General features: G+C 38.7%; 1 protein-coding gene across 1 annotated transcript in view; it reads left to right on the top strand.

Annotated features, from left to right (window-relative positions):
- The window catches only part of KL (klotho), a 22,882-nt gene extending 5,607 nt beyond the window's left edge, over window positions 1–17,275 (top strand). Inside the window, exons 2-5 of the mRNA XM_020788531.3 lie at window positions 3,180–3,690; window positions 5,030–5,298; window positions 7,383–8,499; window positions 11,378–17,275. Coding sequence (XP_020644190.3) covers window positions 3,180–3,690; window positions 5,030–5,298; window positions 7,383–8,499; window positions 11,378–11,775 — 2,295 coding nt within the window. The 3' untranslated portion in view covers window positions 11,776–17,275. The remainder of the gene's footprint in view (window positions 1–3,179; window positions 3,691–5,029; window positions 5,299–7,382; window positions 8,500–11,377) is intronic.

The following is a 17,275-nucleotide window of genomic DNA, read 5'->3' as shown; positions in this document are numbered from 1 at the left end:
TAGCTAGAAAAGCCTGAAAATATAATATAATATAATAATATAATATAATTTATTGTCATTGTAAGTATATACACAGTATACCATACAACGAAATTCACAATGCAGAATTGACTTGACAGCACACAATTACTATTACAAAGAGAAGCACTGAAAACAACCTGAACTTCAACGCTGGGCATTTCAAGTGCCATGAGGAGTAGAATTTGAAGTGGCATGATTCAGAATTGATTTGAATTATATACTAGCATGTCCTAAAAATATTAGCATTTAAATTGCTAGAACTACAGGCACTGTTGCTCTTGATGCAGAACAAATGGTTACATAAGTATTTAATAGCATTCTGGATTTATTTTGGATTCACTTATTGAAGAAACGTATTTACTGATTGGACTGCCTGGTTGTATTTACATACCGTCTTTCCTCCAAGGCAAAGCAGCACCAATTGTTTTCTTTCCAGTACATAGCTTCCTTTCTGCACGATAACCCAGTGAGGTAGGTTACCCAGAAAGTTAGTACCTGGCCAGACATTTAACTTAATTATTTTACAAGACTTTTAAAAGAGAGAGAGATGTAGAAAAATATTCAAAGATCTATGTACAGTATGTAAATATACATGAAGAGAGGAGTATGCATAAATATAAACATAAAGGATATTCCTTGGGTTTCTGTTTCCAAGGTCTTAAAATCATTGATCATTCTGAGATATAAAAGTCTTGTCATGGTTTGCATTTGGCTACATGGGCCTGCAAATTCATTGCATTAATGATTAGGTTAATTACCCATCGTCTTATTACTGACTTTTCAGGCATTATGTTTGATAAATGTGCTCAATGAAACTAGCACAATGAATTCAATTAAACAGTGCAGTTCCTCGCCTTGTGTATTAGGTAGTGACCGATTTTTACATACTAACAAATTATAGCAGCATTTATCATCTGAGATAACTGATGTTTTAATGATCATAGATATATTCAAGGAAAAGAAGAAAAAACTTCCAAAAAATCTGGTCTAAATATATTAAATATACACAATAAATATGTTGCGAAGATCTTTAAAAATATACTTTTAAAAAAAGATCTTCACAATACAGGCTTAGTATAGAAGGAGATTTAATGCCAAAAATGGCATACAGTATTGTGTATGTTTTTAAAGTTACCTCAGATCTTGATTTTCACTTCCTAAGGAGGGTGGTTGTGTATGTGTTTTGTATGCTGAAAGTCCCAATTGACATCTCCTATTAACAAGGGACTGGATAGAAGATGTTGTGAAAGGTCTTTGCCAGAAACCCTGAAGAACTGCTGTCAGTTACAATAGATGATACTAGACAAATAGTCTGGCTGTTGTAAGTACTGTCTCATGTACTTATGAAGAAACGGATATTTTTTGTGTTTTCAGAAAACTGTCTGTTCTGTCAGGCGGTAAACCTTCAGGGAAGCATAGAAAAAGTACTGTATTAAGCAATCTAAATCAGTGCGGTCACATGGTCTCTTGGATATGTCTCATTCATAGACCATAGGAAAGACTAGTTCTTCCCACTCAGGGCTGGAGAGAGACCTTTGACCTTGGATGTTGACATCTCACTATCCTGTGGAAGGATCCATTGCCCTCACCCATTTTCCATCAATGGAACCCTGAAGGTGAAAAGGAGTGGATTGTAGGTGCAGCATAGAGAGGACATAAGGCTTTGGATCCAGACAATCCAGGAGTCATCCCATTCCCCACCCATACTACTGCCAGATTTGTCCCACTGCGAGTGTCTGTTAGTGTGTGTTGGATATGTTGGTCCCTCTAACCATGGAGCACACTTTGACCTCAACTGTAGAGTTGCCTTGCTAAAATATAAATATGGATCATATGTGTCGTTTTGTGCCCCCCAGGAGAAGAGTCAGCCTGTTTGGCCTTGGGCAAGCTGCACAGTCCCAGAGCACCCCCAGAAGAAGGGAACTGTAAACCTCTTCTGAGTACCCTATGCTTAAGAAATCAGGAAAGGGCCATCCTAAATGAAAATTAACATGACAGCATATAATTAAGTTGGCTCAATGAGTTGGTTACCTGGCTGTGGAGTCAGTGGTTGGCATCTTGATTCCCTGTAGTTCCTTCTGGTTGAAGGGATAACCTTTGTAGCCTTGGGCAAGCTGATCAGCCCCAGAGCACTCTTAGAAAAAAGGGAGTGGTAAAACCACTTCTGAGAATTTGTATAACTAGGAAACCCTAGAAAAGGTCATTATAAGGGCATTTAATTATTACTACATTGTTCCAACAAAGCAAAGGACTGTAGAGGTGGATGCAGCTTTTATCTTGGTCTAGGCTAGCATGGTACTGAAAAAACTGCCTGACTACCCTATGTATCTATGACTGAAATCCATGCAGGATTTACCGTACAGGTAAAATGCGTTAACAGAGGGTTATGGGTGAGGAGCAACGTGAGGAAGTCTCAAGAAGTAGCATTACCTAGTTTAAGATGGTGCACCAATCAGGCCATTTCTTGAGAGAAAAGATCTAGCTATGGTCGTATCTGTATAAATGATCATGATGCAGTATTGCGGTTAAATAGTATTCCACAGTTTTAGCAGATTAATGATTAATGCTGTTCCCTTACTTTAAAAATAATAATGTTTTAAAATGTAATGTTTCAAGGTTTTAGTTTTGTTGACTTTTTTCAGTTTGGTTAAAAGGCAAATGATGGACAACACAAAACATTGTGGTCCTGATGTGGAACAGAAAATGGAATTACTGAGCCAGGTCAAAAACTTTAGTACCCCAAACCCACCAAGTTATTTTGTACATGAGCTACATAGGTGGCTCACAGCCAACGTGGGTGGGGTACCTCCCTAGTTTTGGGATGAAGCATCTCTGCTCAGTCCACGAACTAGAGGATGGTACAAAATACATACAAACAATATGCTTAGTAAATCTGGAATAAGATGGCTGTTGGATCTCTCTCCAGATTGGCAAAGTAAATTGATAGTAGTAATGCTGACCTATTTACTTTATTATGCCTGTAGCTGCTAAAATTGAATTTTGATTATATATGACCTCCATAACCACCATGAGACCTATATAGCTGGTTAAATGGCAGTTACAGTATTTGATTGTACACTAAATGAATAAAGATGTATAAAACATGAAAACGAACGAATGAAGTACGGTGCATTAACTGGGCCTTTTCTTTCTGGCAGGCCCATTCCGAAGTGTGGCATCTTTACAACGATCATTTCCGTCCTGCTCAGGGAGGTAAAGTATCAATTGCCTTAGGTTCTCATTGGATAAAACCTAAAAAAATGACTGGAAATGATGTAAAGGAATGCCAAAAGTCTCTGGACTTTGTACTGGGTTGGTTTGCCAAGCCAATATTTGTTGATGGAGACTACCCGCAAAGTATGAAGAATTCTCTTTCCTCAGTCCTGCCAGAATTCACTGAAACAGAAAAGAAGCTTCTTAGGGGAACAGCTGATTTCTTTGCTCTTTCTTTTGGAGCTACTTTGAGTTTCCACCTTGTGGATTCTGACATGATGTTTGGGCAGCAAGAATCTCTGAGCCTACGGCCATTGCTTTACTGGATAAGCAAGGAATATAACAACCCACCCATCTTCATTGTGGAGAACAGCTGGCTCATTTCTAGCAGCACGAAGACAGATGACTCCAAGTACATGAATTATCTTAAAGATTTCATTACAGATACTTTGAAAGGTAGGATTGCTGATCATTATTCTTGCCATTATAAGTATCCTGACACAATAGTTAAGGAAACGTTAATGGTCCCTAGTGATGTTAATTAAAAATGTTGCACAAAGGCTAAACCCAGTGAATATTTGAACATTTATTCCAGTGTTTGGTACAGAATGAGTCTCCAAAGAAATCAGAGTTACTTGCTGCTATCATTGCCTAGTGCTTTTCAGTAAATGTGGGTGATGTTTCACTGTCACAGCAAGGAATGAAGATGTTCTCTTAATGTAGCTTTTGTGTTGTTTGTGTACTTTGTTATGTAGTTTGCAGTGAATGGCTTCGGGGAAAAATACCCAGTTATTAATTTTAATGCTTCAGACAGCTGACTAAATATTTGCTAGATAAGGATAAATACTCTATATGTAAGTGTGTGTGTATGTGTATGTATGTGTGTGTATAAATAAATAAATAAATAAATAAATAAATAAATAAATAAATAAATAAGAGTGTGTGTGTGTGTGTGTGTGTGTGTGTGTGCGCGCGCGCAGTAAAATTTTTGGATTCTCTACCAGGTGCAAGAATTCATTTTCCAGTAAGGAAGACATGAAAATGGAGTACTTACTCTCTTTTCACAGCAGATTTACAAAATGGTACTTCATTCATGTATATCGCTATATATATTAATGTGAAAAGGGCCTTGAATATTTGCTGAGTGCATCAGTTGATAGAGACAGTTTTCTTTTAGAAATAGTACCTAAGCTACATTTCTTTTCCCTGCTACAAATTAAGTTTGCTTTATATTTATGTCAGTTTTTAATTCTAAAACCATTTTGATGAAGGGCAGAAAAGAAATGGCCTCTGTTACAATTCTGTTGGTATTCATATAAGGTTTGTATATCTTCCTGTGAGTAATTGCAGCTAATTGATATGTGCTATGGCACATTATGGTTGTGCATTCAGGTGCATGACCAGACATATAACAAAGACATGGATTCTGGCCATTGTAATTTTTATTAGTTCAGCTATAAAGGCCATCAGGCTCTGACCTTGTTGCTTATCTCCAGATTAATGTGGATACCTATTATGCTAAATTAAAATATTACTATTAAAATGAATGAAAGCTTTTCCAGGGGTGCATTTTCTGTTGTGGGAGGCAACATCCTTGATTTGACCCAGGCATTTCCTGGGAACACTTAAGATTGATGAATGTGACAGGATAAAGCTATCATATTTTGAAAAACTGTTGGGTAAGTAATGTATTTAAGCGGTGGCATTTTCTGTAATGCCGATATAGCTGTTGAAATACATGCAGTGCCTCACACATGGGCAAATTGGGCTATTTTGCTTTGTTCTTACTCCTCAGCTATCAGATATGATGGAGTTACTGTCATTGGCTACACAGTTTGGTCTCTCATGGATGGCTTTGAATGGCTCAGAGGCTACAGCATTAGACGGGGTTTGTTTTATGTTGACTTTCAAAGCCCAGATAAAAAGTTGATGCTGAAGTCTTCAGGACTCTTCTTTCAAAGGCTGATAGAGGACAATGGTTTCCCTGCAGTACCAGAAAACCAGCTCATAAAAGGGACTTTCCCATGTGACTTTGCTTGGGGGATTACTGAAAATTTTCTTCAGGTGAGTCAGATGGCAATCTATCAAATCCTCCAAAATTGCATTGCTGCAAGCAAAGAAGGGCTGTTCCAGATGGAGCTTTTGTTTTCCTTAAACCACTAAGATTGTTATTAATAATAATCTTAGGATTGCAGAGCTGGACGGGACCCTATAGATCATCGAGTCCAGCTCCTATCAAGGAGGTTCAGTGGGGAATCAGACTCCCAACCTCTGGCTCCACAGCCAGATGCCTAAACCACTGAGCTATCCAGCAGTTCGTAATTCATTGACATTCATTTCTCATATTAATTTACATTGTGTTCAGAATTAATGTTCTTTGGTGATGCAAGAGACATAATTTTAAGTGGTGAAGTGCCATAACTTAAGAAATTTCCATAGACATTATCTGTTGCATTTTAAATCGTGCAATTTGATGTCCAACGTATAAAGCGTACAGAGATCTCTTAAATTACAGCAATTCGCTGCTAAAAATTATGCCTTTTACATAGCTGGATAATAGGATTTCAATCCCTAAGTTGATTAAAATAAATATGCTTTCTATATCTAAGCTATTTATTTCTATGTCTTCTCTTTCTTGAGTCTGTGACTTAAATTCAGTGTACTTCTGAAAACATTTCCTGTAAATAATTTCTATAATATCTTTAAACTACACTAGGACCCCCATATCTGCAGGATTAATTTCAGTTATCTGCAGCCCTATATGCAACATACAAAGGGGCGACCCTTGTGGCTTTTGTCCCTCCACCCCATTTGTGACCTTTATTCTTCCTCCTTGTACTGTATGTTTCTGTGAAGATTCTCAGTCATCCAGGTGAGGTTACCTGGAAGTTGAGTCATGGCAAGAGGACTTCTTTTTTATTAAGTTAAAATGTTTCACTACTCATCCAAGTAGCTTCTTTAGACTAATAAGAAAGAAGTCCAGTTACCATGACTCAACTTCCAGACTCTTTGTATGTTGTATATAGGGTTTGCTGCTCCAGAGTTTCAGGCATTCATGGCAGATCATGGAATGGATGCCTTGTGGATACAGGGGTCCTATTGTATTTTGATCTTCCTGTACTTTTCATTTGCATTAGCAAACTGATATCAGCAAATAAATGTGATGCAGACTACATTTTAAAAAATCCAAATGGTGTACATGGATTACAACCCAAGTACGGTATTATATTGAAACACCTGATATATATACATATAACAATCAATTTTAAGTATTATGAGTGCCACTTGCAGAATACTTCAAAATAGAGTGCCCAAATAATAAACTCTGAACTAAGTCCAGTCTTAGTCTAATTAGAGTTGATTGAATGAAATGAATGTGACTTGCTGAATGGCCACTAATGCAAGTCCATTGATTTCAGTGAATCTACTCTAGTTGGGTTTAGTCTCTGTGTTAAAATAGACTGATGGTACATGCGTATACTCATGCCTATGATGTATCCCCAGGTGATCTCACATAGTATATATTGAATTATTTGGAAGCACTGATAACACAGCAGTTACTGCACCTGGCTGGTTAAAGCCAATATCATGTAATTGGAGGAAAAGGAAAAAGCCCATTACTCAGTCTTTGGTAAGATCAAAACATGGTTTCATTTTCACTGCTCACGAACAGCTGATGTGTGTAGAAGTGCATGTAGGCTCAACTTGAGTGCAAGATGGTGAGTTCATTGGAAGATTGTTACAATGAGCTTATTGGGAGAAAGGTGGAATATAAGTGTAACAAATAAAAGTGGATCTTAAGATATGAAAGAGAAATATGGAAAAGCTACTGTATTGAATGAAGATGAAATGGGGGGTGTTTTCCTGTAACAGTCAATTGCTTGAGGCAGAAACAGATGTTATAGATAATCCACAGTTAGAAGAGGAAAATCTGTAATGACTGATTCTTTTTGAGTGCCACAGCAGGAACTACTTTTAGCTCTGGACAGATTAGTTATGGGATGCTTTGAACATGACAATCAGCCAGAACCAGTCACCAACTCTCATGTGCCTTAATTATGGATTATCTATAGCATATGTTTCTGGCAATGTCTTTTCTTATTTCCGACAAAATGAATCTATTCTCCTGTCCTTCTCCCTGTTTCCAGGTAGATACAACTCGATCCCAGTTCCTTGATCCAAATATTTATGTCTGGGATGTGCATAAAACCCAGAAGCTGATTAAAATTGATGGAGGCAGTGCCCCACATCGCAAGCTTCATTGTGTTGATCTTCCTGCTATCCGGCTTCAGATTTCTTTACTCCAAGAAATGCACATCACACATTTTCATTTTTCTTTGAAATGGCCTTTGATCTTCCCTTCAGTTAATGAGACATCTGCTAACCGCACACTTCTGTTTTACTATCGGTGTTTTGTTAGTGAACTTCTCAGGGTTAATATAACTCCTGTTGTTGCTTTATGGCAACCTAGTGCTGAACACCAAGGACTTCCTGTTTCACTAGCCAAACAAGGTGGATGGAGGAACCAGTATACTGTGGAGGCTTTTGTTGAGTATGCTAGATTCTGCTTTAAGAATCTTGGGCAGCACATCAAATTTTGGATCACAATGAATGAACCCAATGTGATGAATGTGACATACCCAGAAGCACATAATTTGCTGAAGGCTCATGCCAGAGTATGGCACCTCTATGATAAGACATTCAGGAAGATTCAGAAAGGTCAAATATCCATTGCGTTCCATGCCAACTGGGTTGAGCCAGCTTGTCCTTTTTCAAAAAATGATGATGATGCGGCCAAACGAGTTTTAGAATTTGACATTGGCTGGCTTGCTGAGCCCATCTTTGGAACTGGTGACTATCCAGATGTGATGAGGCAATGGCTTCATCAGAGGAACAGCCTGGGTTTTTATAATTCATACTTACCATATTTCTCAGAAGAGGAAAGAAATCTAATACGTGGTTCCTTTGATTTCTTTGCTTTGAGTCACTACACTACATTTCTCGTGAACTCGGAAAACGAAGCTCCCATGAAGTACAATCACCTCCTCGAGATCCAAATGCAAATTGATATCACCTGGGTGAAATCACCCAACAGAAATCCCGTGGTGCCCTGGGGATTACGCAGGCTCCTCAAATGGGTTAAGAATAAATATGGCAACATCCCCATTTACATCATCGCGAGTGGAATCGATGACGAACAGAGTATAGCTCAAGACAAATTGAGAATATATTACATTGAGAAATATATCAACGAAGCCTTAAAAGGTGAGTGTCCTGAGGAAAAGCTTAAATGCCTTATGATCCAAGTTTTTTGGATAGTGTACATGATATGTAATGTGGTTTTCCAAAAGTGAATGAATTGAAAAACAGGTTTTTACAAAGTCAAGGAATAAGAAGTTACACCTGCATCTTTTGAAAGGTGGCATAATAGCTTTTTTTACCTGGACTCCTGAGAAAATAAGCTGCATCTGCTTGCCCAAACCTTATTTGGACTCAGAACGTCTAGTCTGCTTCTGGAAACCATTATACTAACATATTCATTTCTATACTCCTCTCACCCTGTCTTGTTCTAGAGAAGCAGAAGTTCATGCTCCAGAGAAGTACTGTAAATTCAGTATGTGTTTGTATTTCCAGTTGCTGAGAAACTAGTACCTGTTGCAGCATGTTGTATAGATAGCAACCTAATGAAAGAATGGTTATTGCAAGATAACAAAGGCCCAGAAAGGGATGGCAACTTTGCAATGCCTGGTTCATTGTTGGAGGGGGAAACATTTCCATACTAATTGTCACAATCACTTCTCCCTAAAGAGATACCTCAAGTAATAAAAGTGGTAGTTTTGCATCCACAGTGACTCCCTGACCAAGATCATCATCTCTTTAGGGAGAAGTGATTGCGCACTAATCACTGTAGAATTATTAGAATTTCTGCATGAGGTAGCATTTTCCCCCTATGAAATATTCTCTGGAAAAGGGACTGAGCTGCGCAGAACATGGCAATGTCTTTGTGCAAAAGAACAGGCAGTAATAATAGTAATGGGGAAAAAGAGACCCAGGGAAACTGGGAATTCTTATTGGTGCAGAGAGAAGATTTGGCAAGGAACCTTGGCTTGGTGACACTGGGAAAATAATCAAGAATGAGAATGATTTAGTGATATTCTCCACATCTTTAACAGAAATGCATTAAGTACATTCAGCTGAATTTTCCTACATGTACTACCTGTAGCTCCAAGTGTGGTGAGGATGGTGGGGGCAGAGCTTACCTCTTTCTCTGCACCACCACTACATCGTTATCGCGCCACAGTTTTCAGGGCTCATGCTTAAATAGAACCACAAGATTCTGCATTTTCAGCAGAATACCCCACAGGTATACAAAATCTGTAAAAGGAAAAGGGAGGAGGACCACCATTCTTGGTTTATGACCTTTAAGAGCCACAGATTGTTGACAATAGTTGAACAGGGGTTGAAAGGGAAGAAAAGTGTATATAAGAGAGAAGGAGAAGGATGTAAATCTGATTTAGAAAATTTTCAGTTTTGGGTTTGGAATGGAGACTACACACCATGAGAGTTAGGAAACCAGGTTCTATGCCCTGCACCATCTGGGAAGTTAAAGAATGGAGGAAAGGACAATTGACATATTTTGCAGTTACCAAAACCCTTCCCTACGCGGCAATAAAAGATTTAGCTTTAGCTTGGCGATTAGCCACAAATCTAAGCCCTTTAGTGCTACACAGCACACTGGCAGAAAGTAATGCTTCCTAGTAATACATTTCAGGTTCAGTCTTTTACACCTCTAGTTTTTTGAAAAATCCTGTAGAACTCCCCAACCTTATTGCATGCGAATATTTTCATGATGCAACAAGGCTGCACACAGTAGCCTTTTCCTGTCTTTCATCATTTTGAGTTCTACATGTAAAGAGTAACTTTCTGAAGCAGAGAACTAGTTTATTCATGGAGGTTCTCCATGGAAGTTGGAACATGGCATATTCAGTGTTTGGATGATATAGCAAGCCTCCATGGATGAAGGAATCTTCAGAAAGTCACTTCCCACATGGTCAGTGAGGTCAGCCTGCCAGGATGGGTTGAGGCTAGCCTGCTTCCCCTTCGTTTGTGTTTATTCTGTCCAGATTCAGTAATGCCTAAATAGAACTTATGATGACATACAGAAGATCTGCATCTGACCACGGAAGACAGTGGTGGACTACATCAAGCCAACATTATGTTGTGACTACTGTAGTGGAAGGTATTGTAGTAGCAGGTTTAGAAGGTGATTATAGAAGCATTAGTGGATTTTGGATGATTTGTAGGAGATAATCAAGTATTCCTGACTCCTTGTTTTTTAAGAATTGTTCTTGTTATGTATGAGCTTTTGAGTCAGAACTGACTTATAGAGACCCTAACAGGACTTCCAAGGTAAGTGAGATATTTAAGGAATGTTTTTACAGTTTCCCATTCCCAGTGAGTTTCCATGGCTGAGTAGGCTTCTGAGTCCTAGTCTGTTACTCTATCCGCTCCGCTGCACTGGACATCCCTTTTTAACCATAGCTACAGCACAATAACTGCACACCACAAAAGGCTTAGAGTAACCATGAATAGATACAGTATATTTTTTCAATGGAAAAAGTATGATAGCAGTAGCATTCTGAGATTCATTATCACTTACTGGGATTAGAATTCCTTAATTCTTAATTTCCAGAAAGGTAGCTTTGTTAGTCTTTTCTAGCAACAATTTTTCTTAAAAAGAGTCTTAGGTCCCCTTAAAGACTAACCAATTTTATTCAGCATCTGCTGTCTTGGGTTTTTCTCTCTGTGTGTGCGTGCAATTCCTAGTGTATGTTTTGTTGCAGTTGGTTGATCTTAAGGGTGCAGTAAGAAACTAAATATATCCTACTAGCCTGAAATCTGATTGCCCCTGATTTAAATAGACCAAAGCAGCTTTGTTATTGTGTGTTCACCTTTCTGTTCCTCTGTTGATAAATACTTTGTAGTTGTACTAAAGTGTCGTGACACAGATGCTTTCTCTGTTGGTAGGAATCAATATGACTCCCGAGGGCTCTCTTGCAGCATTCAGCAGGGTACAGGACAGTTAAAACAAAAACACAACTAATGTGTCCTTTCTCTTCTCCTTTTTTGTTCTTTTTTGCAGCCTATACCTTGGATAATGTTAATCTCCGTGGCTATTTTGTCTATTCTTTCAGTGATAGAGGTGATGCTAGATCATATGGCCTCTATCGTTACGTGGTTAATCGGTATGAGCCAAAGCCTTCCATGATGCATTATAGACAGATCATTGACAATAACACCTTCCCTGGACCAGAAGCATCCAACCTGGTTTGTTCCAAGGAGCTTATTCTCTGCCCAGAATGTGACTCTTTCCAACCAAGAAAATCTCTGCTAGCTTTTATGTCTTTTATATTATTTGCTTTCATTGTCACTATATTTCTGATCACTTACTACTCCAAGAGGATTGATGGAAGTCATAAATACTGCTTTTGTATTGCTCGCTGCCCTTTGCCTGCATTACCTGGGGGAGTTTGCAAATAATTATGCTCCAGATTATGATTTCTATTGCACTGCAATTGTATTATTTATGCTCCCTAATGCTGTGGAATACTAACTGTGAAATGGATTAGTACTCACAGAATTCCCTGTGATTCCTGTCTGTATTAGCATTTTTGGTTTGCAGGTACCCTCATGTTTTTTGTTTTTGACTAGAGATGGGGCATTTGTGTATGAATGTGAATATCCCAGTGCAGCTGGAGTTAATGAGGGTCCCGCCCTTGGGGCCACACCATCCACTCACACATTCGGTGGCGGCGGCAGTGTCTCCTCTCTTCCTTCCAATCACTTAAGAGCACTTGGCTAGCCACTTGGGGCCTTGCAGGTAGACTTGTCCTCCCTCCCTCTGCCAGGAGTGGCTAGGTGACCGGGAAGACTCAAGAGCAATTGGAAGGATGAGCAGGGCCAGTGGTGGTGGCAGACGTGTGAGTGGAGGGCCTGGCCTCAGGAGCCGGACCGTCGTTAACTCCAGCTGCATGGGGATACTCAAATATTCTGATCTCTATTTGTGATGTTAGACCTCTCTAGTGCCCTGATGGAGATATATGGGCAGAAGGATGCTACACAACTGGTGTAGATGCAATAGATGCAGAGCTGGTACAATTTCATCTGACTGTGTACTTTGTCATCCACTGGTAGAATCTCCTCTTTTAGGTGGAGGCTTGAAATTAGTCTGATAAAGACACAAAGTGATTCATTTGGTGTAAAATGTCTTTCAGATGGTCATGATAGATTGGAAGCATTTCATTTTCTAAGTTCTCAGAATAAAATCATCTTTAAAAATTCCAGTCTGGGACTTCTAGGTTCTGAATGTACTGCTCAATGGGGTTTAGACCTCATGCCTCTTAGATGGAAAAGTCAGAACTACATCCTTTTAGAAATAGAGTTTCTTTAAAAAAACTCTGTAAAGATAGATAGTGTGGAAGAAACAGGAGGATGGAATTTGGAATCAGCTCAAAGCTTTGTCTTGCTTGTAATTAAAGATGGAAAAATTCTTGCTGTTTGTGTTTATCTATGGAAGTACCCATTTTGCACATCCTGAGATTTGAAATGTGATGGAAGGGAAATTTGTCAATCTGCTTTTTCCCCAGCTTGCAGTATGTACTTAATTAGGAAAAAAATATGCACAGCACCATATATACCTTTGAAAAATGTACAAGACTGAAAAGCATATATTTGAAGAACATACATTAAGAAGATTTAGTGCAGGGGGGAACTTCACCCATGACTCATTCCATGGGCTGTCAGCTTGCCAAAGTTTGGTGGAAAATTTTGGAAAAGCCATAAAAAAGCCATAAAAATGGAAAGAGAAGGATTGTTTAAATACCTTTGGTAGATGTTGGCAGTAAGACCTGACACTGAATTTCAACAGCGCAGTTTTGTAGGGTAGGGGAGCTGGAAAATGGTCTTTGGGACTGCATGAGTTGTCTCCCCTGTTTTAAATAAGGGGAAAATGTATGCACAGTGGTGGCTTTTTCATGAAGATATGCATACACATGCTTGCTGTTGCTTAGTCATTAAGTCATGTCAGACTCTTCGTGATCCCATGGACCAGAGCACGCCAGGCCCTCCTGTCTTCCACTGCCTCCCAGAGTTTGGTCAAATTCATGTTGGTAGCTTCAATGACACTGTCCAACCATCTCGTCCTCTGTCGTCCCCTTCTCCTCTTGCCTTCACATTTTGCCAACATCAGGGTCTTTTCCAGGGAGTCTTCTCTTCTCATGAGATGGCCAAAGTATTGGAGCCTCAGCTTCAGGGTCTGTCCTTCCAGTGATCACTCAGTGTTGATTTCCTTTAGAATGGATAGGTTTGTTCTCCTTGCAGTCCAGGGGACTTTCAAGAGCCTCCTCCAGCACCACAGCTCAAAAGCATCAATTCTTCAGTGGTCAGTCCTTTTTATGGTCCAGCTCTCACTTCCAGACATTGCTAATGGAAAAAATGTAGCTTTGACTATGCGGACCTTTGTCGGCAAGAAATGTGTCTGCTTTTTAAGATGCTGTCTAGGTTTGTCATTGCTTTCCTCTCGACAAGCAGTAGTCTTTCAATTTCATGGCTGCTGTCACCATCTGCAGTGATCATGGAGTCCAACAAGGCAAAATCTTTCACTACCTCCATATCTTCCCCTTCTGTTTGCCAGGAGGTGATGGGACCAGTGGCCATGATCTTAGTTTTTTGATGTTGAGCTTCAGACCATTTTTTGCGCTCTCCTCTTTCACCCTCATTAAGAGATTCTTTAATTCCTCCTCTCTTTCTGCCATCAGAGTGGTATCATCTGCCTATCTGAGGTTCTTGATATTTCTTCTGGCAATCTTAATTCCGTTTTGGGATTCATCCAGTCCAGTGTTTCGCATGCTGTATTCTGCATATAAGTTAAATAAGCAGGTAGATGCTTTCCCAATTTTGAACCAATCAGTTGTTCCATATCCAGTTCTAAATGTTGCTTCCTGTCCCACATATAAATTTCTCAGGAGACAGATAAGGTGGTCAGGCACTCCCATTTCTTTAAGAACTTGCCATAGTTTGCTGTGGTCCACACAGTCTAAAGCTTTTGCATACTCAATAAAGCAGAAGTTTTTCTGGAACTCTCTGTTTTTCTCCATAATCCAGTGCATGTTAGCAATTTGGTCTCTAGTTCCTCTGCCCCTGTGAAATCTAGTTTGTACTTCTGGGAGTTCTTGGTCCACATACTGCTGAAGCCTACCTTGTAGGATTTTGAGCCTAGCCTGTAAAAATGAGTGCACTTGTACGGTAGTTGGAGCATTCTTTGGCACTGCCCTTCTTTGGGATTGGGATGTAGAGTGATATTTTCCAATCCTCTGGCCACTGCTGAGTTTTCCAAACTTGATGCCATATTGAGTGTAGCACCTTAACAGCATCATCTTTTAAGATTTTAAATCGTTCAGCTAGAATGCCATCACCTCTGCTGGCCTTGATAGCCATGCTTTCTAAGGCCCACTTGACTTCACTCTCCAGGATGTCTGGCTCAAGGTCAGCAACCACACTATCTGGGTTGTCCGGGATATCCAAATCTTTCTGATATAATTCCTCTGTCCTTCAGATATAGTTCCTCTTGCCACCTCTTCTTGATGTCTTTTGCTTCTGTAAGGTCCCTACCATTTTGGTCCTTTTTCATGTCCATTTTTGCACAAAAGATTCCTTTAATATCTCCAATTTCTTTTGAACAGATCTCTGGTTTTTCCCTTTATGTATGTATGTATGTATGTATGTATGTATGGATGGATGGATGGATGGATGGATGGATGGATGGATGGATGGATGGATGGATGGATGGATGGATGGATGGATGGATGGATGGATGGATGGATGGATGGATGGATGGATGGATGGATGGATGGATGTGGGGAGGGGGAAGATGTTTTGGAGTACATGCTGACTTTACTTTGAAGTCATGTTGTCTGTCTTGTTTGTTTCTTGAGTTAAAATGAGGGAGAGGACACCTTCAGACATTCAAACAAGGGTTTGCAAGTGATTTGATTGTTTTAGTTTCTTCCTGTACCTTTTAGGAGAAGAAGGACAGGAAAAAGTGATTCTGCACGATTGCAAAATACATATTTGATCAATCTAGCTGCGGACTCAGCTAATTGTCTGCATTCTGGATGAAGCTCATTGACTTGTACATCAGTAGAAATCAAGAGGAAAATGAAGTTGTCTCTGTATTAAAAAGGAGAGAGAGAATTTCAGATGGTGAACTAGCCGAAAAAAGAAAAACCAGTATAAGCCAAATGGGGTAGTGACTGGAGAGGATAAACCTTTTGAGAGTAAAGTCTTAGCTTCATGTGCTATAAAGGTCTACAGAGAGAAAAAGTAGCCATACTGGACAAAGAGTGGAATCCAAAAAAAGCCATGTTAGCAAAATAACACTTGCCTTTTCCTTCTTCCAAAAAACACTTGCACTTTTCCACCATGTCCAGAAAATCACTTCCCCCCCTCCCCAGCTTTCGATGCTTGTTATTGACCTGTAATTGAGACTGATAAAAGAGCTCTGTGAAGTGTGAAAGCTTACACAGGGCTAGCGATTTTTTAAAAAAGTTAGTATTGATCTGTTTTTCTACACTTTACAAAGAACTAGGGCAAGAGATAAAAATATGAACAAAGATTGGGCCATAGTGATATCTATAGCTTTATTTATTAGTGGGGCAAGTGTGTATCTATATTTTCAGCATCTTTTCATGTAGGTTCTGTAGTAGGGCTGATCCCGGGAAGAAAGCTCCTGATAAATATGGTATCTGCAATGATTTTTGCTATTTATACAAATCATTATGAAATAAACATTGTTGGGCTACATTCTGCAGAGGGAGACCACAAATATTTTTATCTGGAAAGCTGCATGCCATAGTAATAGATGTTTTGTCATCACTTGCACTATAGCATTAAAATGTCAATTTTACCTGCAAAAAAACGTGAAGGTGAAATACGTTGATATCATATGAAAATAAAAATATATTTTCTTTCAACTAGAATTTGAATAAATGCAAAAAAGAATTAATATATTGGCAGAATAAAGACATGATATTGGTTCTCAGTTCCATATTGATTAATCTGTTTATACATATGACCATTATAGTAATTTATATCTTCATAGATGCTAGCCATTTTATATACTTATGTCTTGTTGTCATTTTGGAGGTATTATATATGTCTTAAATAAAATTTGCTGGTGAAATTGGTTAACCCCCACTCCTGAAAATATACATTTTTTAAAATTTAGAACCAGTGCATTTGTAGAAAAGAAGTAGTACATTTAAAGAATAAGCACTAAATTTTAATCCCAATCTATCAGTGTCATATGCACTAACCTGTACATAAATAGCATGGGTATAATCACTAAAATCTAAATAGATGAGAAGTATCTTCTAAGTTCCCTATTGTAACTTCAGAAGAAGTGGGAATTGCAGGCCAACAGCATTTGGAGGGTGACAGTTGTCCACCTCTATGGAATTTAGGAGTTGATTTTAGCTCATTAAGCGATACTGTATTTATAAAAACCAGACCTTAACAAAAAGTTTGAATGACATTTTAAAAACCAAAAACCTAAGCCCGTTCTACCAATATTCAGACAGTCCAACTTTTTATCATGGGAATTACACTCTTCTCTCCTCTCCCCATTATGTATTGTAAACTGTGATTTTGCACTTTTATGATATGGGCACCCATCAAAATGGACCAGATAGATGGATACTGGTAAACAATATTTTTTTAAATACACTGGCTTTTTAATATAATAAGAGTGATGTATAAACATTTACAATATATTTAATTTTGACATTATAAATTCTCCATGCAATGGGGTGGATTTTGTGTACTGTGAGAATCTTATTTGTGTTGTCTTTACTGCATATTCTTATTCAGGATATTTTTGTGCCATTTGTAGATTTTATAGAATGTATGACAACAGAAAATGTATTTGCAAAAGGAATGGTTCTTTGTTGGGTAAAATGTAAATAAATTTATTTATAAATTAAAA

This window comes from Pogona vitticeps, chromosome 3, assembly GCF_051106095.1.
Source record: "Pogona vitticeps strain Pit_001003342236 chromosome 3, PviZW2.1, whole genome shotgun sequence".
In the NCBI taxonomy this organism is placed as follows: Eukaryota; Metazoa; Chordata; class Lepidosauria; order Squamata; family Agamidae; genus Pogona; species Pogona vitticeps.
The sequence above is the reverse complement of the archived record's forward strand: the minus strand, read 5'-3'. Positions and strand labels throughout refer to the sequence as shown.